The 20,994-nt window shown below is 43.9% G+C and overlaps 1 protein-coding gene across 4 annotated transcripts in view; it reads left to right on the top strand.

Annotated features, from left to right (window-relative positions):
* The window catches only part of AK7 (adenylate kinase 7), a gene marked incomplete at its 3' end in the record, with an annotated part of 54,450 nt that extends 38,402 nt beyond the window's left edge, over positions 1 to 16,048 (top strand). For 2 of the 4 annotated variants that reach the window (XM_079913103.1, XM_079913102.1), the window contains 6 exons: positions 4,922 to 5,050; positions 5,484 to 5,552; positions 9,823 to 10,020; positions 12,444 to 12,664; positions 15,560 to 15,718; positions 16,010 to 16,048. In XM_079913103.1, the coding sequence (XP_079769229.1) occupies positions 4,922 to 5,050; positions 5,484 to 5,552; positions 9,823 to 10,020; positions 12,444 to 12,664; positions 15,560 to 15,718; positions 16,010 to 16,048 (815 nt within the window). The remainder of the gene's footprint in view (positions 1 to 4,921; positions 5,051 to 5,483; positions 5,553 to 9,822; positions 10,021 to 12,443; positions 12,665 to 15,559; positions 15,719 to 16,009) is intronic. The other 2 variants (XM_079913104.1, XM_079913105.1) reach the window with 2 other exon arrangements.
* Between the last annotated feature and the right edge of the window lie 4,946 nt (positions 16,049 to 20,994).

Raw genomic sequence — 20,994 nt, 5'->3', positions numbered from 1 at the left:
AGGCAAAGGGCAAATCAGGAAAAAGTATTTGCCACCAATATGACAAAGAGTTAATAGCCTTCATGCATAAAACGCTCTGGCAAACTAATTAGAAAATCATGAAACCCCGAAGAGAAAAAAATGGATGAATAACTTGGACCAATAATTAATTCATTCAGGAAGAAATACAAATAAATAGAAAAATATTCTTGCCCACGGGGTAATTTGAACCAGTTTGTTGAACACTGCATCCCAGTGAGGTGTCCCTTTAAACTCAAGCTTCGGACTCATTCTTTCCCCACCCTTGGATGGAATCTCAGGCTGGTCCCACTGCAGCTCTTAGATAATAAGTAAGTGGGCTCTCTGTTTATTCATGCTTTCAGAAGTCCATTCCAATCACAAACTAAGTTTTGAACTGAGATGTCTTTAAGGGAGCTTGCCACCCATCAGGAAAGCAGTCAGCAGCAGTTATGAGAAAAATAAAACCATTTCATTTTTTACAGCTAGATAGTTGAGAACCTCCATCAAACTGGTAATACTGGCATTGGCTATAAACCAGTCCAACGTGTAAGCAAGTTTGGACTCTGACTCAGTGGAGAATTTCCCCCCCTCCCATCCTATCAAGCACATCTGGTTTCCTGCCTCTTACTTTTCCCATCTTGCTGGTGGCTGTCTCTGATCCTCCAGGGTTGAGCTGGGGCCAGTCGGGGTCAGGGAAGAAGGACAGAGGTACAAACTGGCCCTCCCCCTGAGGACCGCCCACTGCATTCCCCTGGGCCCCCCCCCACCCCGCTCTGGACCGCCCTCCCCTCTCGGGTCTTCTGGCACCCCACCCTTTGTCCCTCAAGGCGTAGTCTTAGACCCAGCTGCTCTTCGTCAGGAGTAATCCCTTCACACCCTCCTCTGAAGTCCTGTTTACCCCTTTTCCTCTCCTTCCCCCAGGCCACTCCAATCTAGTTTATGGAGTGGAGAAAATGTTTTTGTCTGCATACACTGAGCATTCACTTAAACCAGCTCACCGTCTGAGTCTGGGTTTCTGCTTTGGTGTGGGCTGGGCCAGGAGGATATGGAATTTGGAATCCCAGATCAATGGCCCAGAGGAAAAGGTACGCAGAAAACGCAGATCAACACTTTGAGATATGACACTGCCCCTGCCTCGCCTGTGACACTGGGGAATCACTATCTTGGTTTTAGAGTTTAATAGCATCCTGGCTCCTACCTTTTGGGAGAGGGGAAAAAACAAAATAAGACACTCCATTGTGAGGACACCTGTGGAAGGAAGTCTGGCAGGCCACACGAAAGGGCAGGGGACTGGGAGTTTTAGGAATCCACAGGTGAACATGGCCATGTGTACATACGCTGTAAGCCTGGGGCGTAGGGCCAGAAACAAACATGGGACAGCATTTGCTGACAGGAACATATAACTGGTCTCTGCAAGGACCCAAAAGTCTTATCCAAGGACTTCGTGTAACAGGATGACGTGAAGTACTGACTGGGCTCTTTTCACGTCCAGGGAGGTGACCACACAGAACAAGAATTATGGCTAAGAGCAGTCACTGCGTCACCCAAGTTCAAGAAGGGCCTGTCCTTGGCAGCAGAGTCTGTTCTTCCCGCAGATGCAAGAGAGGCCAAACTGGGTCAGCAGCCTCTGTCTTCAGAGGGGAACGGGGAGGGAGACAAACCTGCCTACTGTCAGTATGCCCTCCCACCCACTTCCTACAAGGTGGCGATGGTGCAGTCAGTCCCCTTTAACCTTAGGAAAGTACTTTTTTTCTTCAAGTTTGTCCCAAACTCCTTCCTATTCATATTTACCTGAAACTAGAAACACGGACCCCGGTCATGTTTAAACAAAATAACACCTGTGAACCCATGGCATTAACCTATGTAGAAATTTCACAGAACGAGGACGCAGAGGTTAGCACACTTCTCCCTCACGTGAACCAATGTGTCATCATGTGATTCTAAGGGTTCCAGCAGGACAGATCTCACAATCCCACAGTGAGACACCTCCGTATCCTCTTCTATTCATGATTCCACTCCCGTCGGCCCCTGACCGTTCAGCTAAACTAGGGACTCGGTGAATGCACTAGAAGGCACGGAATCCCACTGGTTGGTGGGATTCCAGGTGATCATTGAACCAGTCTTTCAACTTTTCTGTGAGTTTGAAAATGAAAAGTTGGGGAGGGGGATGTATGTGAATGTATCAACTTTTATGTCGATAGCATTGTGTCTCTACTGTGTGTGGATTATTTTAAAAACCTTGGTTGCAGCTATCTGTTTTTAAACTAAGTTTTAGTAATTATGAATATGCATTAATATTAGTATTTTAAACATTACTGTTATTTGAAAGGCAGACTTAACATTTAAAAAAAAGAAGAAGAAGCAGTGTGGTGTTTTAAAGGCCATCCAGCAGGGCTGTGCTCATTCACTTTAAAACAGAAGTGACCATCCCCTTCCGAGATGCTCAACGCCACCGGCCAAGATCACGAGTGTATCTCCAGGAGGTCACAGTTCTCTAGAAAAAGGCGCTTGGGCTTGGCCCTTTGCGTACTCACATTCCATAGTTATCATAAACTGCCCCTCAAGCTCCCTTCTGGCGTAATGAACACATTTCTAAAACAAACCAATGAATGGCAAAGCTCACTGCCTGAAATAAACCAAAGGATGCCTTGGAGGGGGCCGAAGCTAGATTTCCGAGTATGTGCCTTTCCTTACCAACGAAGCTTTTGAACATTGAAGATAGAATGTTTAAATAAAAATTGTCTTTTGATATTAGTGTATCCCTCAGTAGGGCTCAGTAGTTGCGGCACATGGGCTCCAGAGCGCATGGGCTCAGTAGTTGCGGCACACAGGCTCTCTAGTTGTGGGGTGCGGGCTCAGTTGCCCCATGGCATGTGGGAGCTTAGTTCCCAGACCAGGGATTGAACCTGAATCCCTTGCATTGGAAGCCGGATTCTTAACCACTGGACCACCAGGGAAGTCCCCCCTTGACATTTTTAAAATGTGGGTTTAGGGACTTCCCTGGAGGTCCAGTGGTTAGGACTCTGAACTTCCACTGCAGGGGGCATGGGTTTGATTCCTGGTTGGGGAACTAAGATCTCGCATGCACTGCGTGGCGGAAAAAAAAAAAACAAGAAAAGAATGTGACTTTATTCCTTTACAGCATTTTGAACCTTCCTGAGAAGTAACATCAAATCATTTTGAGGAATTTCATTATGTTAAATAACACCTTTGATTATTTTTTTTGTCTCTGCCATAATATTTAAATTTCTGAAAGACACAGTTATTTTCTGAATCAGTTACTGCCTAATGATTCGTGTGGCAATGAAAGGTAGAAGAAAGGAGAGGTGTTTTAATGAGATCATTTTACTGTCATTAACAGAGTAATAAAAAGAGACCCCAAATTATTTTATATTGTAGACCCACCAATAAACTGAAAGTATAGTGCTACCCTAGAAAGAGCTTTGGAGATCAATTTCTCAAACTCGTCAAGCTTGTATTGCTGTAATGCATACACTAAGCCACGTAAGGGCAGGGCTGTGTCTCGGAAATGATAGCTGTTCAACAATTACATGATAGATGAATATTTTGGAGGAGTTACATCATATTGTCTTGGAAACACTGTGATAGCTTTAGAACAAACTCCTCCGTCCTCAGCCCCCCCCCCCCAAGCAACTGCAGGAACCCTGTGCCCATGGCTGGAGAGGGAACTGTCCAGTGGGGTGAAGGTCTGCAGTGCCCACTGGAAAAGGCAGGGAAGAGGGGGCCACGCTCCTTTCTGCAGCCTTAAAGAGAACAGTGCCTTTAAGGGTCAAGATCAAGGTTGATTCTTATTCAAATGTAGCAAATATTTATTGGGCACCTACTATTAATAAATTGTGTGTAGGGAATTCCCTGACGGTCCAGTGATTAGGACTCTGGGGTTTCACTGCCCGAGGGCCATGGTTTGATCCCTGGTCGGGGAACTAAGATCCCACAAGCCGTGCAGTGCAGCCAAAATAAAAAATAAAAATAAATCATGTGGCATCAGCATGCATGAATACTGTCCCACCAAATTCTCACAACAGAAGCATTTATTTTCACGTACTAAGGTTATAGAAGCATATATCAAAAGAGAATTGAGTAAATCCTGCTGGCAAGTGAGAACACCCTGGATTCCTCCAATTATTCCTCATTCAACTTCAACCAAAAGTTGTGACCACGGAAGAACATTCTGGAAGCGCAGACATAAGCATCCGATTGTGTTCTTTCCTGCAGACAGGCTCACTGGGTTCTCCTACTTTATTGGGCATGAGAGTTCATGTGTTGTGCTCAAAATACAAAACCACATATTTTTCACTTTAATGCAAAAATAAGAGATTTTCAATAGTAATTTTGACTACACAAGAATTTTTGAGATCACTTTACTTTTTAAATTTTTTTTAACATCTTTATTGGAGTATAATTGCTTTACAATGGTGTGTTAGTTTCTGCTTGATAACAAAGTGAATCAGTTATACATATACATATGTTCCCATATTTCTTCCCTCTTGCGTCTCCCTCCCTCCCACCCTCCCTATCCCACCCCTCTAGGTGGTCACAAAGCACCGAGCTGATCTCCCTGTGCTATGTGGCTGCTTCCCACTAGCTATCTATTTCACGTTTGGTAGTGTATATATGTCCATGCCACTCTCTCACTTTGTCCCTGCTTACCCTTCCCCCTCCCCATATCCTCAAGTCCATTCTCAAGTAGGTCTGCATCTTTTTTCCCGTCTTGCCCCTAGGTTCTTCATGAACATTTTTTTTTTTTAGATTCCGTAGTTAGCATATGGTATTTGTTTTTCTCCTTCTGACTTACTTCACTCCGTATGACAGACTCTAGGCCCATCCACCTCACTACAAATAACTCAATTTAGTTATGTAGAATGTGACTGCACAGTAATATTTTTTTTCTTTTTATTAGGTCGACTAGAAGATGAATATATAATTAGATTTATAAGAGAAAAGCTAAAATCCATGCCTTGCAAAAATCAAGGTTACATTTTGGATGGATTCCCAAAGACCTATGATCAAGCCAAAGACCTGTTCAACCGTAAGTGTGGGTGTTACCTTTATTTTGAATGTTTACATTCAAATAAGTCACAGCTTTATTGTTCAGAGTAACAGTAGTCACAATTAAAATAAACAAAAAAATCGGAGCGACTATACCTAAAATGCAGGCTTCCCTAGTTATGGCTAGTTTTCATTAGTGACTACTAGTTAAAATATTTAATTATTTTAAAAATAATTTTTTTTATTTATTTATTGGCTGGGCCGGTTCTTAGTTGCAGCATGCGGACTTCTTAGTTGCGGCATGCATGCAAGATCTAGTTCTCCAACCAGAGATTGACCCAGGCCCCCTGCATTGGGAGTGTGGAGTCTTAACCACTGGACCACCAGGGAAGTCCCAAAGTATTTAAATTTTTTTGCACAATCCTTAGTAATAATATGTAATAAACTTGACGATGTATATTTTGTTTTACCAGAAGAAGAGGAAGAGGAAGAGGAAGAAGCCAGAGGCAAAAGGTTTCCCTTTGATAAATTAATCATACCTGGTAAGTTTAAAAGACTTCTCCAAGGTCATATTTAAAGGAATGCCATTTGATATCTCTTTTGTACCAAAACAATCCTTTTGATGTGAATAAAATAGCTTTGTTTGTTTGTTTTAGGAACAAAGTAAAACGATACACTTAAAATCAAACTTCCAAACTAAAGAATTCACTGGGGGTAAATATCAGGGATATTAAAATTCTGAAATGGACAGAAGTCCCTTTGAGAGCATTCATTTCTGCTGTTCCTTCCTGTAAGAGAGCAAAAGATTAGCCAATCTGTTGGTGCCCTGACTTTTTTCTTTCTGTATTTAAAAAAAATTGAGGTATAGTTAATTTACAATATTATATGTTTCAGGTGTACAACATAGTCATTCACAAGTTTTAAAGATTATACGCCATTTGTAGTTATTATAAAATATTGGCTCTATTCCCTGTGCTGTACAGTGTCTTGGCTTCTGAGTCAGTTGGCAAGACCCCCAGGGACTAGATCACTGCCCCTCCTTTCTGTTCTGCTTCAGGTGCTAGCCATGCCATAATCTTTTCTGGAGGACATTCAGAATCCAGAACTGGGGCTTCCCTGGTGGCGCAGTGGTTGAGAGTCCGCCTGCCGATGCAGGGGACGCGGGTTCGTGCCCCGGTCCAGGAAGATCCCACATGCCGCGGAGCGGCTGGGCCCGTGGGTCATGGCCGCTGAGCCTGCGCGTCCGGAGCCTGTGCTCCGCAACGGGAGAGGCCACAGCAGTGAGAGGCCCGCGTACAGCAAAAAAAAAAAAAAAAAAAAAAAAGCATCCAGAATTGAGGCTGGGCAGGTAAAAGCTGCTTGGGTCCCTAACTCCACAGCAAGTTTATCCTATTACATATTTACACAGAGCTTTCACAACATACCCTTGAAAGAGAAATATAAACAACTTATTCCACAAAAAAGGATTTGCTGAGCAGGCATTTCTTGTGACTTTGCCATGAACTTTAAAGGTTTTTTTCTTTTTTTTATCAGTTTGCATGAGGTTTAATCAAGTTTTGGTCATATGGTGAATACAAGAACAGCTATTTTCAGGAACTTAGCCCAAGGCTGTGACTCGGAAGGGCCTGCTTGCTCACCGTGTCAAAGTCCCCAGGAGGGTCGGTTCACAGCTGTAATCCTCTCCTGCCCCTGGTCCAGGCACAGCTTGTGATGAAGCTTCTGGAAGCAGAGAGCATCAGAGAGCAGTCATCCTCAGGGCTGGATATTTACCATTTGCCTGAGGCAGGAACATGAAATGCCGGAGGAATGGGCTGTCTTAGATTTCCTATTAATTTATGTGTTTGCCTCAGAAAAAGTTAAAAAGTAAAGTTGATTAGTCTAAATAACCAGGTCTGTCCAGTTTATGAGAGCTGATCACTTCTGGGCGACAGTCATTCATTGCAAACCCCGTGGTAAATCCTCCCGTTCCCCCTGAGGCAGCTGGATAAAATTCACCCCAACCCAACATCTGTCATGCACCAGGCACCACACAAGATGGGAGCTTATTGAGCCTTTCCACGAGCCTGTGAGGTAGGAATTACTCCCATGTTTACTTGATCCAGAGCCTGAAGCCCAGAGACTAATGCAAGTCCGCTTCGCTGGTAAACGGCAGGGCTTGGATTCAAACTCAGGTCTTCTCATGCCACTGCCTCCAAAAACCAGAATGACTGAAACCCCTCCCTAAGATAAGAAAATGGAAACACAGGAGGTAAAATGGTGCATTATTCTTAGTCCTGATCCCCTGGGCTGCCCTCTCTGTCGGATGCGGTCCAAACATGTCTAAGATGTAATCTCTTTGGAATGTTTAGTCTGTTCTTTTCAATTAGCCTCTTTCTAGAAATTGTCATTATTTTCTATCTTCCTGAAAGAAATCAGATCCTTGTCTCATTTGTGCTGCGGGATTTTAGCTTGTGGCAGTGACTGAGACACGTGAGGCTAATGCCATTGAAAGAAGAAGTTATTACTCACATTTCCCCAGAGAAGGAAGTGTGGCAACCATGCAGGGCCACGTGGGGCAGCACCAGGCTTGGTCAGGAGGAGGGGAAAGTCGAGGACACAGCCTCTCTTGGGGTTTCCATGGGGAAGGCAAAGCAGGGCAGAGTAAACAGCTTTTTTAGAGGATTGACTAGTGTGAGTAGTTGCAGTGGGCTTTGGTCTCTAGTTGCCTGGTCCTGGCCCTGGGATGAGTGAAGGCAGGAGGAATATTGGCTTGTTATCTGAGTTATATAAAGGGCGTGGTTGGCTCGCATATGTGAGGCATGCTCTCATTTCAAATGAATTGTTTACTATCTTCAGAGGTAGCCCTGGGAGGGGCATTCTCTCCCTAGGTCTGTAAGCAAAAACATCATAAGATACAGAAAATAAAAAGCATGCTTAATATCAGCATCAGTGCTTGATCTGAATGATGAAACATTTGATTGTACAGCAATTCAGTCCTAGGTGGTATTATCTCTCATTGATAAATCATTGCATTTTATCACTGTTAGCGTATATCCATTTTGATCCTTTTCAGATCTGTTAGTTGAAGGAGACAAGTTTAAAGCTATACCTATGTGATGAATATGGAAAAATGTGTTAAGACATAGATTTTTCACATGGCTCCAGATAGACCTCTTTGTCGTATACAACCTCACCAAGCAGAAATCTATTCCTTGTTATCTACAGTCAGCCAGTTCAAGGACAGTAGATGTCCTGAATAATTATCTTGAGACACTGCAAAATCTTGAAGTTCTTTCTGAATCACAAAAGAGAAAGGACTTTAAAAAATATATCATCTAGTGGGAAACATATTTCATCATATTAAAACTCTGAAAATTAGAAGCCAAGTATATCACTTATTATTTGCAATATTGTATTAACTAGAATCTTCCATCCCCCCCAATCACTGGAAAAAAAGATACAGTACTACATCATGAAATTCTTAGATTATGAACAGAATTATTAAGTTTTGATCTACATGTCTTAGATCATAGAGCTTAAATAGATTCAATTTCTGGTGAATTTATTGACATAATTTCAATTTAAGTACTGTACCAGCATGTGGGGCTCCAGATGTCTCCTTTCTTTTGAAAAATATAGTTACTCGTGCAAATCAAATGGTGAAGGATGAGCATTGAAATTAAAGTAAAATAGGTCAGAAGAGTGGTAATATCAGACAATGATTATGAGTTTATAGGATCTTATTCTGTAAGCTCTGTCCTCAGCCTTTGTTTTCGCTATTTGCTTTCACACGAAGCAGATGAAGTTCACACGTGTTCCACGCCCCCTGGTCAGCACCACACTATGGACTCTACCCGATACACTTATTTTTCTCACCCACTCAAGAAAGCTTATTAGAATGCAGTTAAGTGAGAATGGCATTTTTATGTGGCAAACCAATCCAATTTTAGAATAAAAATTAAATCAGTCCCAAGCTTTGCCAGGCTCTTATAGGCAGCAAGTTATTTTCGATACACCTGGTTACTGATCTGGGCGCCAGGGTACTCTGGTCCTGTTGAGAACAGCTGAGAACAGTAACTCGCCTAGAAAGCTTGTTACACAGATCTACACTTTAATTATTCACTCATTCATTCATTCACTCCACAAATATCCACTGAATTTGTGCTAGGCACTGGAGAAACAGCTGCTCTTACAGTTTAAAAGAAAATTGCAGGTGGGTGAAATGATCACTGTCATTAATATGATCCGTGCATCAAATATTCGATAAGCGTTGGCCATGTTTTACTGACCATAGATGTTTCATAGCCCATGGCATGAAGTGAGGGAAGAGCTCAACTCATGGAAAATTAAAATCCCAGGGGAGTCTCTATTTTTATTAAGTTGGCGAATCAGCCGTGAAGGTATTTCCCTTATAGCCTTGAGTCTCTTTGGGAGCCTGTGATATTGTACTGGGAAAGTGACAAGATGATGACAGGTATCATAGGGTTATTAGAGATTTGCATTTACAATTTCTGCTGTTTTTATTTAAAATAAAAAGAAGAAGGAAGGAAGGAAAGCAGAAGGGAAGGGAGGAAGGAAGGGAAAGAAAAATAATAGATCTCACAAAATGCCCACTGATTGGGCTTCACAGTGTGGTCTCTGGAAGCATGGGTGATCGGCATGCATCTGTCCTCCATGAGAGGCAGCAAGGCGGCCAACTTGTCAGGCCCTTTGCCGTGACAGGAGATCCCACCTGGTAACCAGACATTCGGTCGAGCAGTGGCCCGTCCACCAGCACATGCTTGCAAGCTCCGCAGTCACGGTGTTAACTCACGAGCTTCTCCTTCTCTCCAGAATTCGTTTGTTCGCTGGATGCCTCAGATGAGTTCCTCAAGGAGCGGGTGATGAATCTCCCCGAGAGCATCGTGGCGGGGACCCACTACAGCCAGGGCCAGTTCCTCCGGGCTCTGAGCAGCTACCGGGACAGGAACACTGAAGATGAGACTGTCCTCAACTACTTTGACGAACTTGAAATCTATCCGATACATATTGGTACGAAATAAACTCAAGGATAACCTGCAAGTGGAGCAGGGCTGCCCGGTGTCAGGACCCCCGGCCAACTGCGTGCACGCTTTCATAGGGCTGGGGGAGGGCGGGTCAGTGTAACCGTGTGCCCGGGGCCTGGGAAGTCACAGGATAAGACAGAGGAGTTGTCTACTTGAGGATTTGGTGGTGTGGCGGGTGTTATTGTCATATGAAAACATGCGGATATATTATGAAGTTGAATACCAAATTGGCATTTTTTATTTATTTTTAATTTTTTACCAAATTGGCTTTTTTTTTTTTTTTTTGCGGTACGTGGGCCTCTCACTGCTGTGGCCTCTCCCGTTGCGGAGCACAGTCTCCGGACGCGCAGGCCCAGCGGCCATGGCTCACGGGCCCAGCCGCTCTGCGGCATGTGGGATCTTCCCGGACTGGGGCACGAACCCGTGTCCCCTGCATCGGCAGGCGGACTCTCAACCACTGCGCCACCAGGGAAGCCCCCAAATTGGCATTTTTTAAAGGGCACTTCAAAGATATGTGGTTTGCTGCCAGCTGCTTTGGGCCATTTCCCCAGTGTCCTTGGGGGCAGCGTCCTGTCCCCCTAGCATTGCAGGACACTGGTGCTCTTCAGAGAGCCGCTCCTGGCCTTTAAGACCAGCCAGCTGGCCCCTTAGCTACTCAGAAATCAAATAGCTCTTCATCGCATTCCTCCTGTTTCCTGTAAACACTTAACTCAGGGCTGAGCACCCAGCAGGCATCCAGTGAATATGATCTCTCATCAGCCTCACCTCCGCCATCATCGTCCCTGCCTCCAAATCCAATCTGCTGTAGCTGTTTCTCCTCCCCTTGGCTTGATGGGCCCCTGAACTTCCTTTCTGATTTTCTGGGTCTTGACACCTCTTCTTTGGGTTTGGTGAGAAACTGCTAGCCTGGTGGAAGCTTAGCAGCCAGGCTGACCTTTGGGATCTCCCGAGGCCTCTCTTCATCCCCCAGAACCAGCTGAGACAGCATCTGGATCCTGGAGTCCTGGGAGGCTTAGAGCTCCTCCACTCCTCCCCTGCCCTCCCCCCTCCTTTTCCTTCTCCTTCTTTTGGTCTTAATATTGACATTAGTCACATATTCTGGAGTTTGGACTTTTTTCTATTCGAGTAGGTTAACTGAAACAGTTAATTTTTTATGAATTGGAAATGTATCCTAGGGATTTGCCTGGTGATCCAGTGGTTAAGACTCCGTGTTTCCACTGCAGGGGGCATGGGTTCGATCCCTGGTCTTGTCCGGGAACTAAGATCCCGCATGCCGGGTGGTGCGGCCAAAAAATTAAAATAAAATAAAATAAAATAATAATCCCAGAATCAGGACTTCCCTGGTGGTGCAGTGCTTAAGAATCCGTCTGCCAATGCAGGGAACATGGTTCGATCCCTGGTCCGGGAAGATCACACATGCCGCGGAGCAGCTAAGCCCGTGCGCTACAAGTACTGAGCCTGTGCTCTAGAGCCCATGAGCCACAACTACTGAAGCCCTCGCACCTAGAGCCCGTGCTCGGCAACAAGAGAAGCTAACGCAATGAGAAGCCTGCGCACCGCAACGAAGAGTAGCCCCAGCTCGCTGCAACTAGAGAAAAGCCCATGTGCAGCAATGAAGACCCAAAGCGGCCAAAATAAATTAAAAAAAAAAAAAAGTGTCCCAGAATCATTGATTCTCAGAAACAGAAAACAAAAGAAACCTGGAGGTCACCCAGCCCAGCCTCCAAGTACAGGACTTCCTTCTGTGGAAACCCCCAAGTGAAGTGCCCCAGTCTCTGCTTGAATGCTTCCCGGGGTGGAGAACTCATTCCTTTTGAGGAGGTCCACACGCCCATCCATCCATTCAAATCAGCGGTGACCGTCACAGCTCAGACCTGAGCCCCAGTCTTGCTCCCTGTGACCCCCAGAGACCAGTCTGATATTTGCCAGTGAGACCAGAAATTCTAAACTGTGCTGGTAACTAGAAAAGGAAACACTCATATGGTAATTTACGCAATCTACCATCACAAGATTATAGTAATAGAATTTTCCCAAAAATGGATTCAGAATAGATTGCAGGCAGGACCAGATTATATATTTTTTTAAAATTTATTTTTGGCTGCATTGGGTCTTCCTTGCTGCACGCAGGCTTTCTCTAGTTGCAGTGTGCGGGCTTCTCATTGGTGGCTTCTCTTGTTGCAGAGCACAGGCTCTAGGCACGTGGGCTTCAGTGGTTGCAGCACGTGGGCTCAGTAGTTGTGGCGCACGGGCTTAGTTGCTCCGCGGCATGTGGGATCTTCCCGGATCAGGGCTCGAACCCGTGTCCCCAGCACTGGTAGGCGGATTCTTAACCTCTGCACCCCCAGGGAAGCCCCAGGACCAGATTATAAATGTCTGTATTGCTCTCTTCCTCTCTTCTGGTTTTTAAAGATGTAGGAAAACTCGAAGACGCTCAGAACAGACTTGCTATCAAACAGCTCATCAAAGAGATTGGGGAGCCTCGCAATTATGGTTTAACGGATGAAGAAAAGGCAGAAGAGGAGCGGAGGGCTGCTGAGGAACGGCTGGCCAAGGAGGCCATGGAGGAGGCAGAGCGACAGCACAAGGAGGCTGCGGAGATGGCAGAGAAGATCGCTCGCTGGGAGGAGTGGGTGAGTGTGTGCACACGCGTCGGGGCGGGCGAGTGGGTGGGGGATGGGGGCTGGGGGCTGGCAAGACCATTCCGGCCTCTCGCGCTTCCCATCCGGCTAATAGAGAAATGTCTCGGAAATACCCCAAACAAATTTTTGTTGTTTTTTTGTTTTTGTTTGTTTTGTCATATGTACCATTTCTTTTTCTTTTTTTAAAATTTCTTTCATATGTACCATTTTTTAAAAGATGCCCCGGTCTTTTGCTTAGGGTAAATAACAAGGATAATAACAGCTAGCCATTGACATAGCATTAACAATACACATCGTTGTGAAAGTGTGCCATTTGCTGCCTGTCAACCTGGTGATTTCATCTGGTTTTCCTCCATTTACCCATCCAACTTGGGTGGTCAGCCTCATTCTACCCTCCTTCTCCAAATCACTGAGTCTTATCTATTCTGCCTCCTAAAACAGCACTCACATCCACCTGCAGGGCTCCCTTCTCCTGACCAGGGTGCCAGAATGATGTGATGCCTTCTGGCTGGTCTCCCCAGCTCCACCCTCCATCTCCAGTGTGTTTCCCTGCTGCTGCCAGGTGATCCTTCTAAAATACAGATCTAGGCTTCCCTGGTGGTGCAGTGGTCAAGAATCCACCTGCCAACGCAGGGGACACGGGTTTGAGCCCTGGTCCGGGAAGATCCCACATGCCACGGAGCAACTAAGCCCGTGCACCACAACTACTGAGCCTGCACGCCTAGAGCCCATGCTCTGCAACGAGAGAAGCCACTGCAGTGAGAAAATGGCGCACTGCAACAAAGAGTAGCCCCCGCTCGCTGCACCTAGAGAAAGCCCGGCGCAGCAACAAAGACCCAACGCAGCCAAAAATAAATAAATAATTAAATAAATTTATTAAAAAAAAACAAAAAGTAAAATACAGATCTGGACTTCCCTGGCAGTCCAGTGGTTAAGACTCCATGCTCCCAATGCAGGGGGCACAGGTTCCATCCCTCGTCGGGGGAGATCCCACATGCCTCTTGGCAGGGCCAAAAAAAAAGAAAAATACAGATTCAGCACGTCCATTCTCTGTTTAAACGCTTCACAGGCTGTTCATCGCTGTTCGATGAAAGTCCAAACTCCTTACCGTGGCCCCCAAGGTCCTCTGTGACCTGGCTGCCTCTGACATCTCCGTGCATTTAAATAAAGTTCCATCTGTGTGATTAACTTCTTCCCTTGCTTCAAGTCTTTGCTAAAAGTCATCTTTCTAATGAGGCCTTTCCTGGACACCGTATTTAAAATTTCAGCACCTGCCCCACTGCATAACACGTCCTATCCCTTTCTATACTTTTAAATTTCCCTCTTGGGACTTCCCTGGAGGCCCCATGGTGAAGGCTCCTCGTTTCCCGATGCAGGGGACACAGGTTCAATTCCCTAGTGGGGGAACTAAGATCCTGCATGCCAAAAAAACACAAAAACAAAAAAAATAGATTTCCCTCTTTGCATTTATTCTACCTAAGGCAGTAAATGTATTTTATATCTTTATCTTGTTTCTTGTCTTTTGGCTGCACATTTAACTAATGTCCATGGCCAGGAGTGGGCCGGACTGATGGGCTTAAGTCCCACCCAATCCACTAGGCTGAGAAGGGAGATTTCTCAAAGGAAATCTGGAATTATTAGTCCTGAGAGAGGGGGGCTGTATGCTGAGCATAACACAAGTCCACCAGATCAATACCTTCGAGAGTTTCTACTAGCACTTTTTTTTTTTTTTTTGGCTGCGTTGGGTCTTCGTTGCTGCGCGCAGGCTTTCTCTAGTTGCGGCGAGCGGGGGCTACTCCTCATTGAGGTGCGCGGGCTTCTCATTGCTGTGGCTCCTCTCTTGTTGCAGAGCACAGGCTCTAGAGTGCGCGGGCTTCAGTAGTTGTGGCGTGCAGGCTTAGTTTCTCTGCGGCATGTGGGATCTTCCCCAACCAGGGCTCGAACCCATGTCCCCTGCATTGGCAGGTGGATTCTTAACCACTGGGCCACCAGGGAAGTCCCTATTAGCACTTCTATGATTCTGTGATCCTTCCTTCCTTCCTTCCTTCCTTCCTTCCTCTTTCTTTCCTTCTTTCTTCCTTCCTCCCTTTCTTTCTCTCTTTCTTTCTTTCTTTCTCTCTTTCTCTCACTTTGCTTCATCTGGGCAGCTAGAAATTATTTTGGTTTAAGAAGTGAGGTAGGATCATCATCATCATTATCATCATCACCATCATCATCATCATATCATCAGCATCATCTTTTTGCCTGTCCTAGAGGGATTTGGATTGCCTAAGTAATTAAGAAAGTGAACATACTAGAGAATGGACTTGAGGATATGGGGAGGGGGAAGGGTAAGCTGTGACAAAGTGAGAGAGTGGCATGGACATATATACACTACCAAAGGTAAAATAGATAGCTAGTGGGAAGCAGCTGCATAGCACAGGGAGATCAGCTTGGTGCTTTGTGACCACCTAGAGGGGTGGGATAGGGAGGGTGGGAGGGAGGGAGACACAAGAGGGAAGAGATATGGGAACATATGTATATGTATAACTGATTCACTTTGTTATAAAGCAGAAACTAACACACCATTGTAAAGCAATTATACTCCAATAAAGATGTTGAAAAAGAAAAGAAAGTGAACAAAATGGGTGATTAATAAAGATAAATCATGCTGGAAAAAAGAAAAAAAGAAGTGAAGTAGGGGTCCAGTTTATTATTTTCTATATGACTAGGCAGTTGTTAAAACACCACTTACATATTTTCCCTGTCAATTGGAAATACCATCTTTATCATAACATGATGAACATTTATAGCAGTATCTACTTCTAGTGCACTCTGGGGTGAGTCGTATGAAACCGTTCTTCTTTTTCCCTCTATTTATTGCACCCCCGAATGTTCTATTTGTAGAGTAAACGACTAGAGGAAGTTAAAAGAGAAGAAAAAGAATTACTGGAGGCCCAGTCTATTCCCTTGAGAAACTATTTAATGACCCACGTCATGCCAACGCTTATGCAAGGTCTGAATGAGTGTTGTAAGATCAGACCCGATGATCCTGTTGATTTTCTGGTAAGAGATTGAAGGCTTTTTTTTTTATATCAATTTGAAAATAAAATATACCCAAATCTAAATGAAAAGCCAGTTGAGACAGAGAAATTGTGTGTCTGGTTATTTGGGAAATAGCCTCTAACACCTTCATCACATTTTATAATAAGATTTTTGTTACTCATTTCAAAGAAAAAATTTGTGCACTTTCATTTTTAAATTGTAAACATTAATAGTACAAATTAATGTACTATTAATTCTAAATTAATAGTACATTCTAAATTGTTGACTTTTTTTCTTTTTTCTCAATTACAGGCAGAGTATCTTTTCAAGAACAATCCTGAAATGCAGTGAAATTTTAAAGATCTCATGTCATATACTTTTACAGAGCTGGAGATGACTTTAACATTGTAATTTGAAAAATTTCTTTAAAAAATGATTTTCTGGTTTTGGGGAAATTCTTTTTTTCTCCCTGCAAACAAATATTTTATTAAGTAGATTCATTATAAAAAGCTCTATGGCAACGAGTCACTACTTCATTAAAACCATATTTTGAGAGGTAAATTGTTAAAGTATCTGTGCATAGCTCATGGGATAAATATTGATTTAATATTTCATTCTTTGTCTGAGTATTCTGTACACTAATGTTTATAGTAATTTAATTTATAGCGTGAAGAAAATCAGACTATGTATTATTCTAACATGTAAGCTAATGAATTTATGTGATTTGTTATGTCCCCAATATTAGTGGTGTTAGAAACGGAAATAAATTAGAACAGTTTATGCTTTCTGAGTCACAGTAAGTCAGACATGTTTGTTTTCTGCAAGGTTGCTTTTTGAGTTCAAGGTCAGCACCCAACCTACGAGTCAGAGAGAATTCTAAACTGCTTGGTAGAAAGATTCATGTAACAAGATGAATAATTTTTAATATCTGTGATAATTAGAAAGTTGCTAAATATTTTTAACCAACTAACTTTACCACTATGGCCTTTTCAGCTCTAAAAATCCTATAATTCCCAGAATTACACTGGATGAGAAATCAGTTTAGGTTTGTCTTAATGGCATATATATTTCATTTCTTTAAATAATGAAATCCGAATATAACTGCACTCTTTTTTTGTGTGGCAAAATACACACAACATAAATTTACCATTGCAACCATGTGAAGGTGTACAGTTCGGTGGCACTAAGTACATTCATGATACTGTCCACTCATCACCGCAATCTAGCTCCGGAACTTTTCCATCACCCCAGTTGGAAGCCCTGTACCCATTAATCAGTCACTCCCCATTATCCGCTCCCCTCAGGCTCCTAGCAAACACTAATCTGCTTCCTATCTCTATGGATTTGTCTAGTTTGGATATTTTATATAAATGGAATGATGCAATATGTGGCCTTCTGTGCCTGGCTTCTTTCACTTAGCATGTTTTCAAAGTTCATTCATGTTGTAGCATCTATCAATACTTCATTCCTTTTTATGGCTGAAAAATATTCCACTGTACAGATAGACCATATTTTGTTTAATCATTCATGTGTTGATGGACAGTTAAGTTGTTTCCACCTTTTGGCTGTTGTGAATAGAGCGGCTATGAACATTTGAGTACAGCTTCCTGTTTGAACCCCTGTTGTCAATTTTCGGTAGAAACCTAGGAGTGGAAATATCGTCACACGGTAATTCTGTATGGGGAACCACCAGACGAGTGGGTGTGTAGCAGTACCACGTTGTAACTAAGCATCTTTTCATGTGCTTGCTGACCAGTTGTGTATCTTCTTTGGAGAAATCTATACTCGAGTCCTTTGCTCACTTTTTATTTGGGCTGCCTTTTTGTTACTGAATTGTAAGAGTTCTTTATATATTCTGGATAGAAGATCCTTATCAGATATGTGATTGGCAAATATTTTCTCCCGTTCTGTGGCTTGTCTTTTCACTCTCTTGATAATGCCCTTTAATGCACAAAAACTTTAAATTTTGATGAAGTCAATTTACCTATTTTTCCTTTACTTCACTGCACTATTTTTGATCCTTATTTTAATCGAAAACACTAAGTAACTAAAGAGAATACCTTTTGGACAGTTTGAAATCACTGGTCTTTATAATAGTTACATTTTCAGGCCTTCAGGATGGTTACATCTGGTGACCTTGCTTCTCAGTTCACTGAGAAAACCCAAGCAACCGAAAGAGAACTTCTACATCCTCCCACTGCAAACCTACCCCTGCCTTCCCTTCTGCTGCAGAGAACGGTCTGTGCTCCCACCTAAGATCAACCTGTGCCCTGAATCCCACCTCTTCTCACATAATCCAATTCTTCTCCTGTAATCATCCCTTCTCTCTCACAGCTTGCTTTTTCCCTCTCCTCTGGATCATCACCCTTAGCTTCAAACTTATTCTCCTACTAACTCTCATACGTCAAAACAAGACAAGACAAAAACCCAATTCAAATGAAAAATCCCTCCTAGACCTCCACATCTTCCTCCAACCGCGGGCACAAAATTCCTGTCCTCCTTACAGCCGGGTTACCAGTGACGTCCACATTTCCAAACCTAATTGTTAGTTCTCAGTCCTCATCTTCCTTGCCCTCTCCGATCATCTGACACATTTGATCATTTCCTCCTGAAACCCTCTCTTCCCCTCACCTGAACGTCTAACAGCCCCTCGAACTTTAGCATAGCCAGTCTAGCTGCAGATCCCTGTCTTCCTTCCCCTCACCTGCTGCTCCCACAATTTCCAATCTCAGGTATTGGCAACTCCATCCTTCCAGCCACTCAGGCCCTAAACTGTGGAGGCATCCCTGGTTCTTTTCTTATTCTCTTACCCCATATTCCATGCATCAGTTCATCACATTGGCCCAACTTTCAAAACATATCCGAACTCTGTCTGCTTCTTACCCCTCCAACGTTACTGTCCTGGCCTGCTCCTTTCTGTGACTTCTTTCAACATCCCAACAGGGGAATCTTGTTAAAACACAAGTCAGATCTGCTTAAAAGCCCCTCAGTGCCTTCCGATCTCACACGGACGGGGAGGCAAAGTCCTGACCTGGGCCTTCGAGGCCTGATACAGTCTGACTCCTCGTGACCTCACTGCCCCCTCACTAAAATCCTCACTGCCAAGTGCACTCCGTGTTGGGGCCTTGGCCTGGAAAACTTGGCTCCCACATATCCACGTGGCTTACCCTCACTTCCTCTGCGGCTCAGCTCAAATATCACCTCCTCAGAGAGGCCCCCCAGATTGTCCTCCCAATGACATCCCACGCTGTTCCTTTTCTCTGCTGACACTCGACATCATTTTATATGCCCATGTACTTATTGTCTATATCCCTCACTAAAATGTAGCCTCCACGGAGGCAGGGATTTTGTTTTGTTTTTCTGTCTCTCTACAGACTACAAAATTGCATAGCACATGGTAGAGGTATGATAAATATCAGTGTATGAAGCTGTTTAGCTGAAATTTTGCTGCACAGCTATGTTTTTTATAACTAAATCAAATCTCTAGTTCTTCAACAAAGTCCGTAGTCTATTTACATTTCTATATGGCTGTGACAGAACCCTTAAGTAACTCTGAGGGTCACCAAGATGCTTCACTAAGTGGCATCAATTTCGGTGAATTCACTATGGAGTCTGGCCCTCAGCCATGCAAGTTTAGAAGAGTGATCTCAGTAGCGTTTAAGGATAGATAGGACCCTGAGACGCTGACATGTCTTAACAAATCTCCTAAGAGACCAGCAGAGAAGACAGAGTACCAATTTATTTACAATGAGAAACACAGTTGAGGGAGCTGAGACTGGCACCCGCTTCAGCAGTACATTCTCTTCTTGGAAGCAGGTTACAGCAGAAGCCAAATGATCAGAAGTGCTTGGTGAATGCAAAACCAAGACGAGGCATGAGTGCAGGCTGGCTTGATAGATCCACGCCTGCCGTGCCGGCCAAGCTGCTCTAGTCCTTGCCGACAAGATGCGCTTTCCCAGACGTCGTTTGGATGGGCAGCGATGATGTTTACCCCTGTGACTCCCCTTGACATGTTCTTGTTTCAGATATATTAATATATTCACTCTCCCAGGTCTTTGTAGGTTAGGAGGCATTTACTTTCTTTAAGGTGACTTTTCATATTTCTGGTTTGATCCATTGTGTCATTTTATAATTAGGCTCTCTGAAGTCAATTCCTGCCTCCCCCCCAAATCTGAGTAGGCCAGCTTGTCACTGCTAAGCCTCCTCTGTATATACCTGTAATTTTTTTAAATTGAAGTATAGTTTATTTACAATGTTGTGTTAGTTTCGGGTGTACAGTAAAGTGATTCAGTTATACATACATATATATCTATTTTTTTTCAGATTCTTCTCCCTATAGGTTATTACAGAATACTGAGTATAATTCCCTGTGCTGTACAGTATGTCCTATATACCTGTAATTTTGATAGACATTATTATATATACCTACATTTTGGATAAGCATATTCCTATATTACTTATAAAGAGCTGGTATCATTTACAATAACATAGCTAGGGACAAGCTAAGAAAGATGTATAAGTCCTCTACATTGAAAATTTAAAAACACTGCTGATAGTAATTAAAAGTGAAATAAATGGAGTGATACACTGTTTTTTTAAAAATATTTATTTATTTACGTGGCTGCGTCAGGTCTTAATTGCAGCATGTGGGATCCTCGTTGTGGCATGAAGGGTCTTTTGTTGCAGTACGTGGGCTTCTCTCTAGTTGTGGTGCACGGGCTCCAGAATGCAAGGGCTTCGTAGTTGTGGTGCTGGGCCTTAGTTGCCCCACAGCATGTGGGATCTTAGTTCCCCGACCAGGGATCGAACCTGCGTTCCCTGCATTGGAAGGCGGATTCTTAACCACTGGACCACCAGGGAAGTCCCAAGATATACTGTTAATGGCTTATAAAGCTCTCTCTCTCTCTATATATATTTTTTGCGGTACGCGGGCCTCTCACTGTTGTGGCCTCTCCCATTGCGGAGCACAGACTCCGGACGCGCAGGCTCAGCGGCCATGGCTCACAAGGGCCCAGCTGCTCCGCAGCATGTGGGATCCTCCCGGACCGGGGCACGAACCCATGTCCCCTGCATCGGCAGGCGGACTCTCAACCACTGCGCCACCAGGGAAGCCCCGAAAGCTCAATATTTTTAATACTTCAACTTTTCTCCAAAATGATCTGTAGAGTCAATGCAGTCCCAATCAAAATCCCAGTGTGTTCCTTCCTTCCTTCCTTCCTCCCTCCCTCCCTCCCTCCCTCTCTCTCTCTTTTTGGTAGAAATTGATCATCTGTTTCTGAAATATATATGGTAATGCA

This window comes from Stenella coeruleoalba (assembly GCF_951394435.1).
Source record: "Stenella coeruleoalba genome assembly, chromosome: 2".
NCBI lineage: Eukaryota > Metazoa > Chordata > Mammalia > Artiodactyla > Delphinidae > Stenella > Stenella coeruleoalba.
Note: the sequence above shows the minus strand (reverse complement) of the source record. Positions and strands in the feature narration are given on the sequence as shown.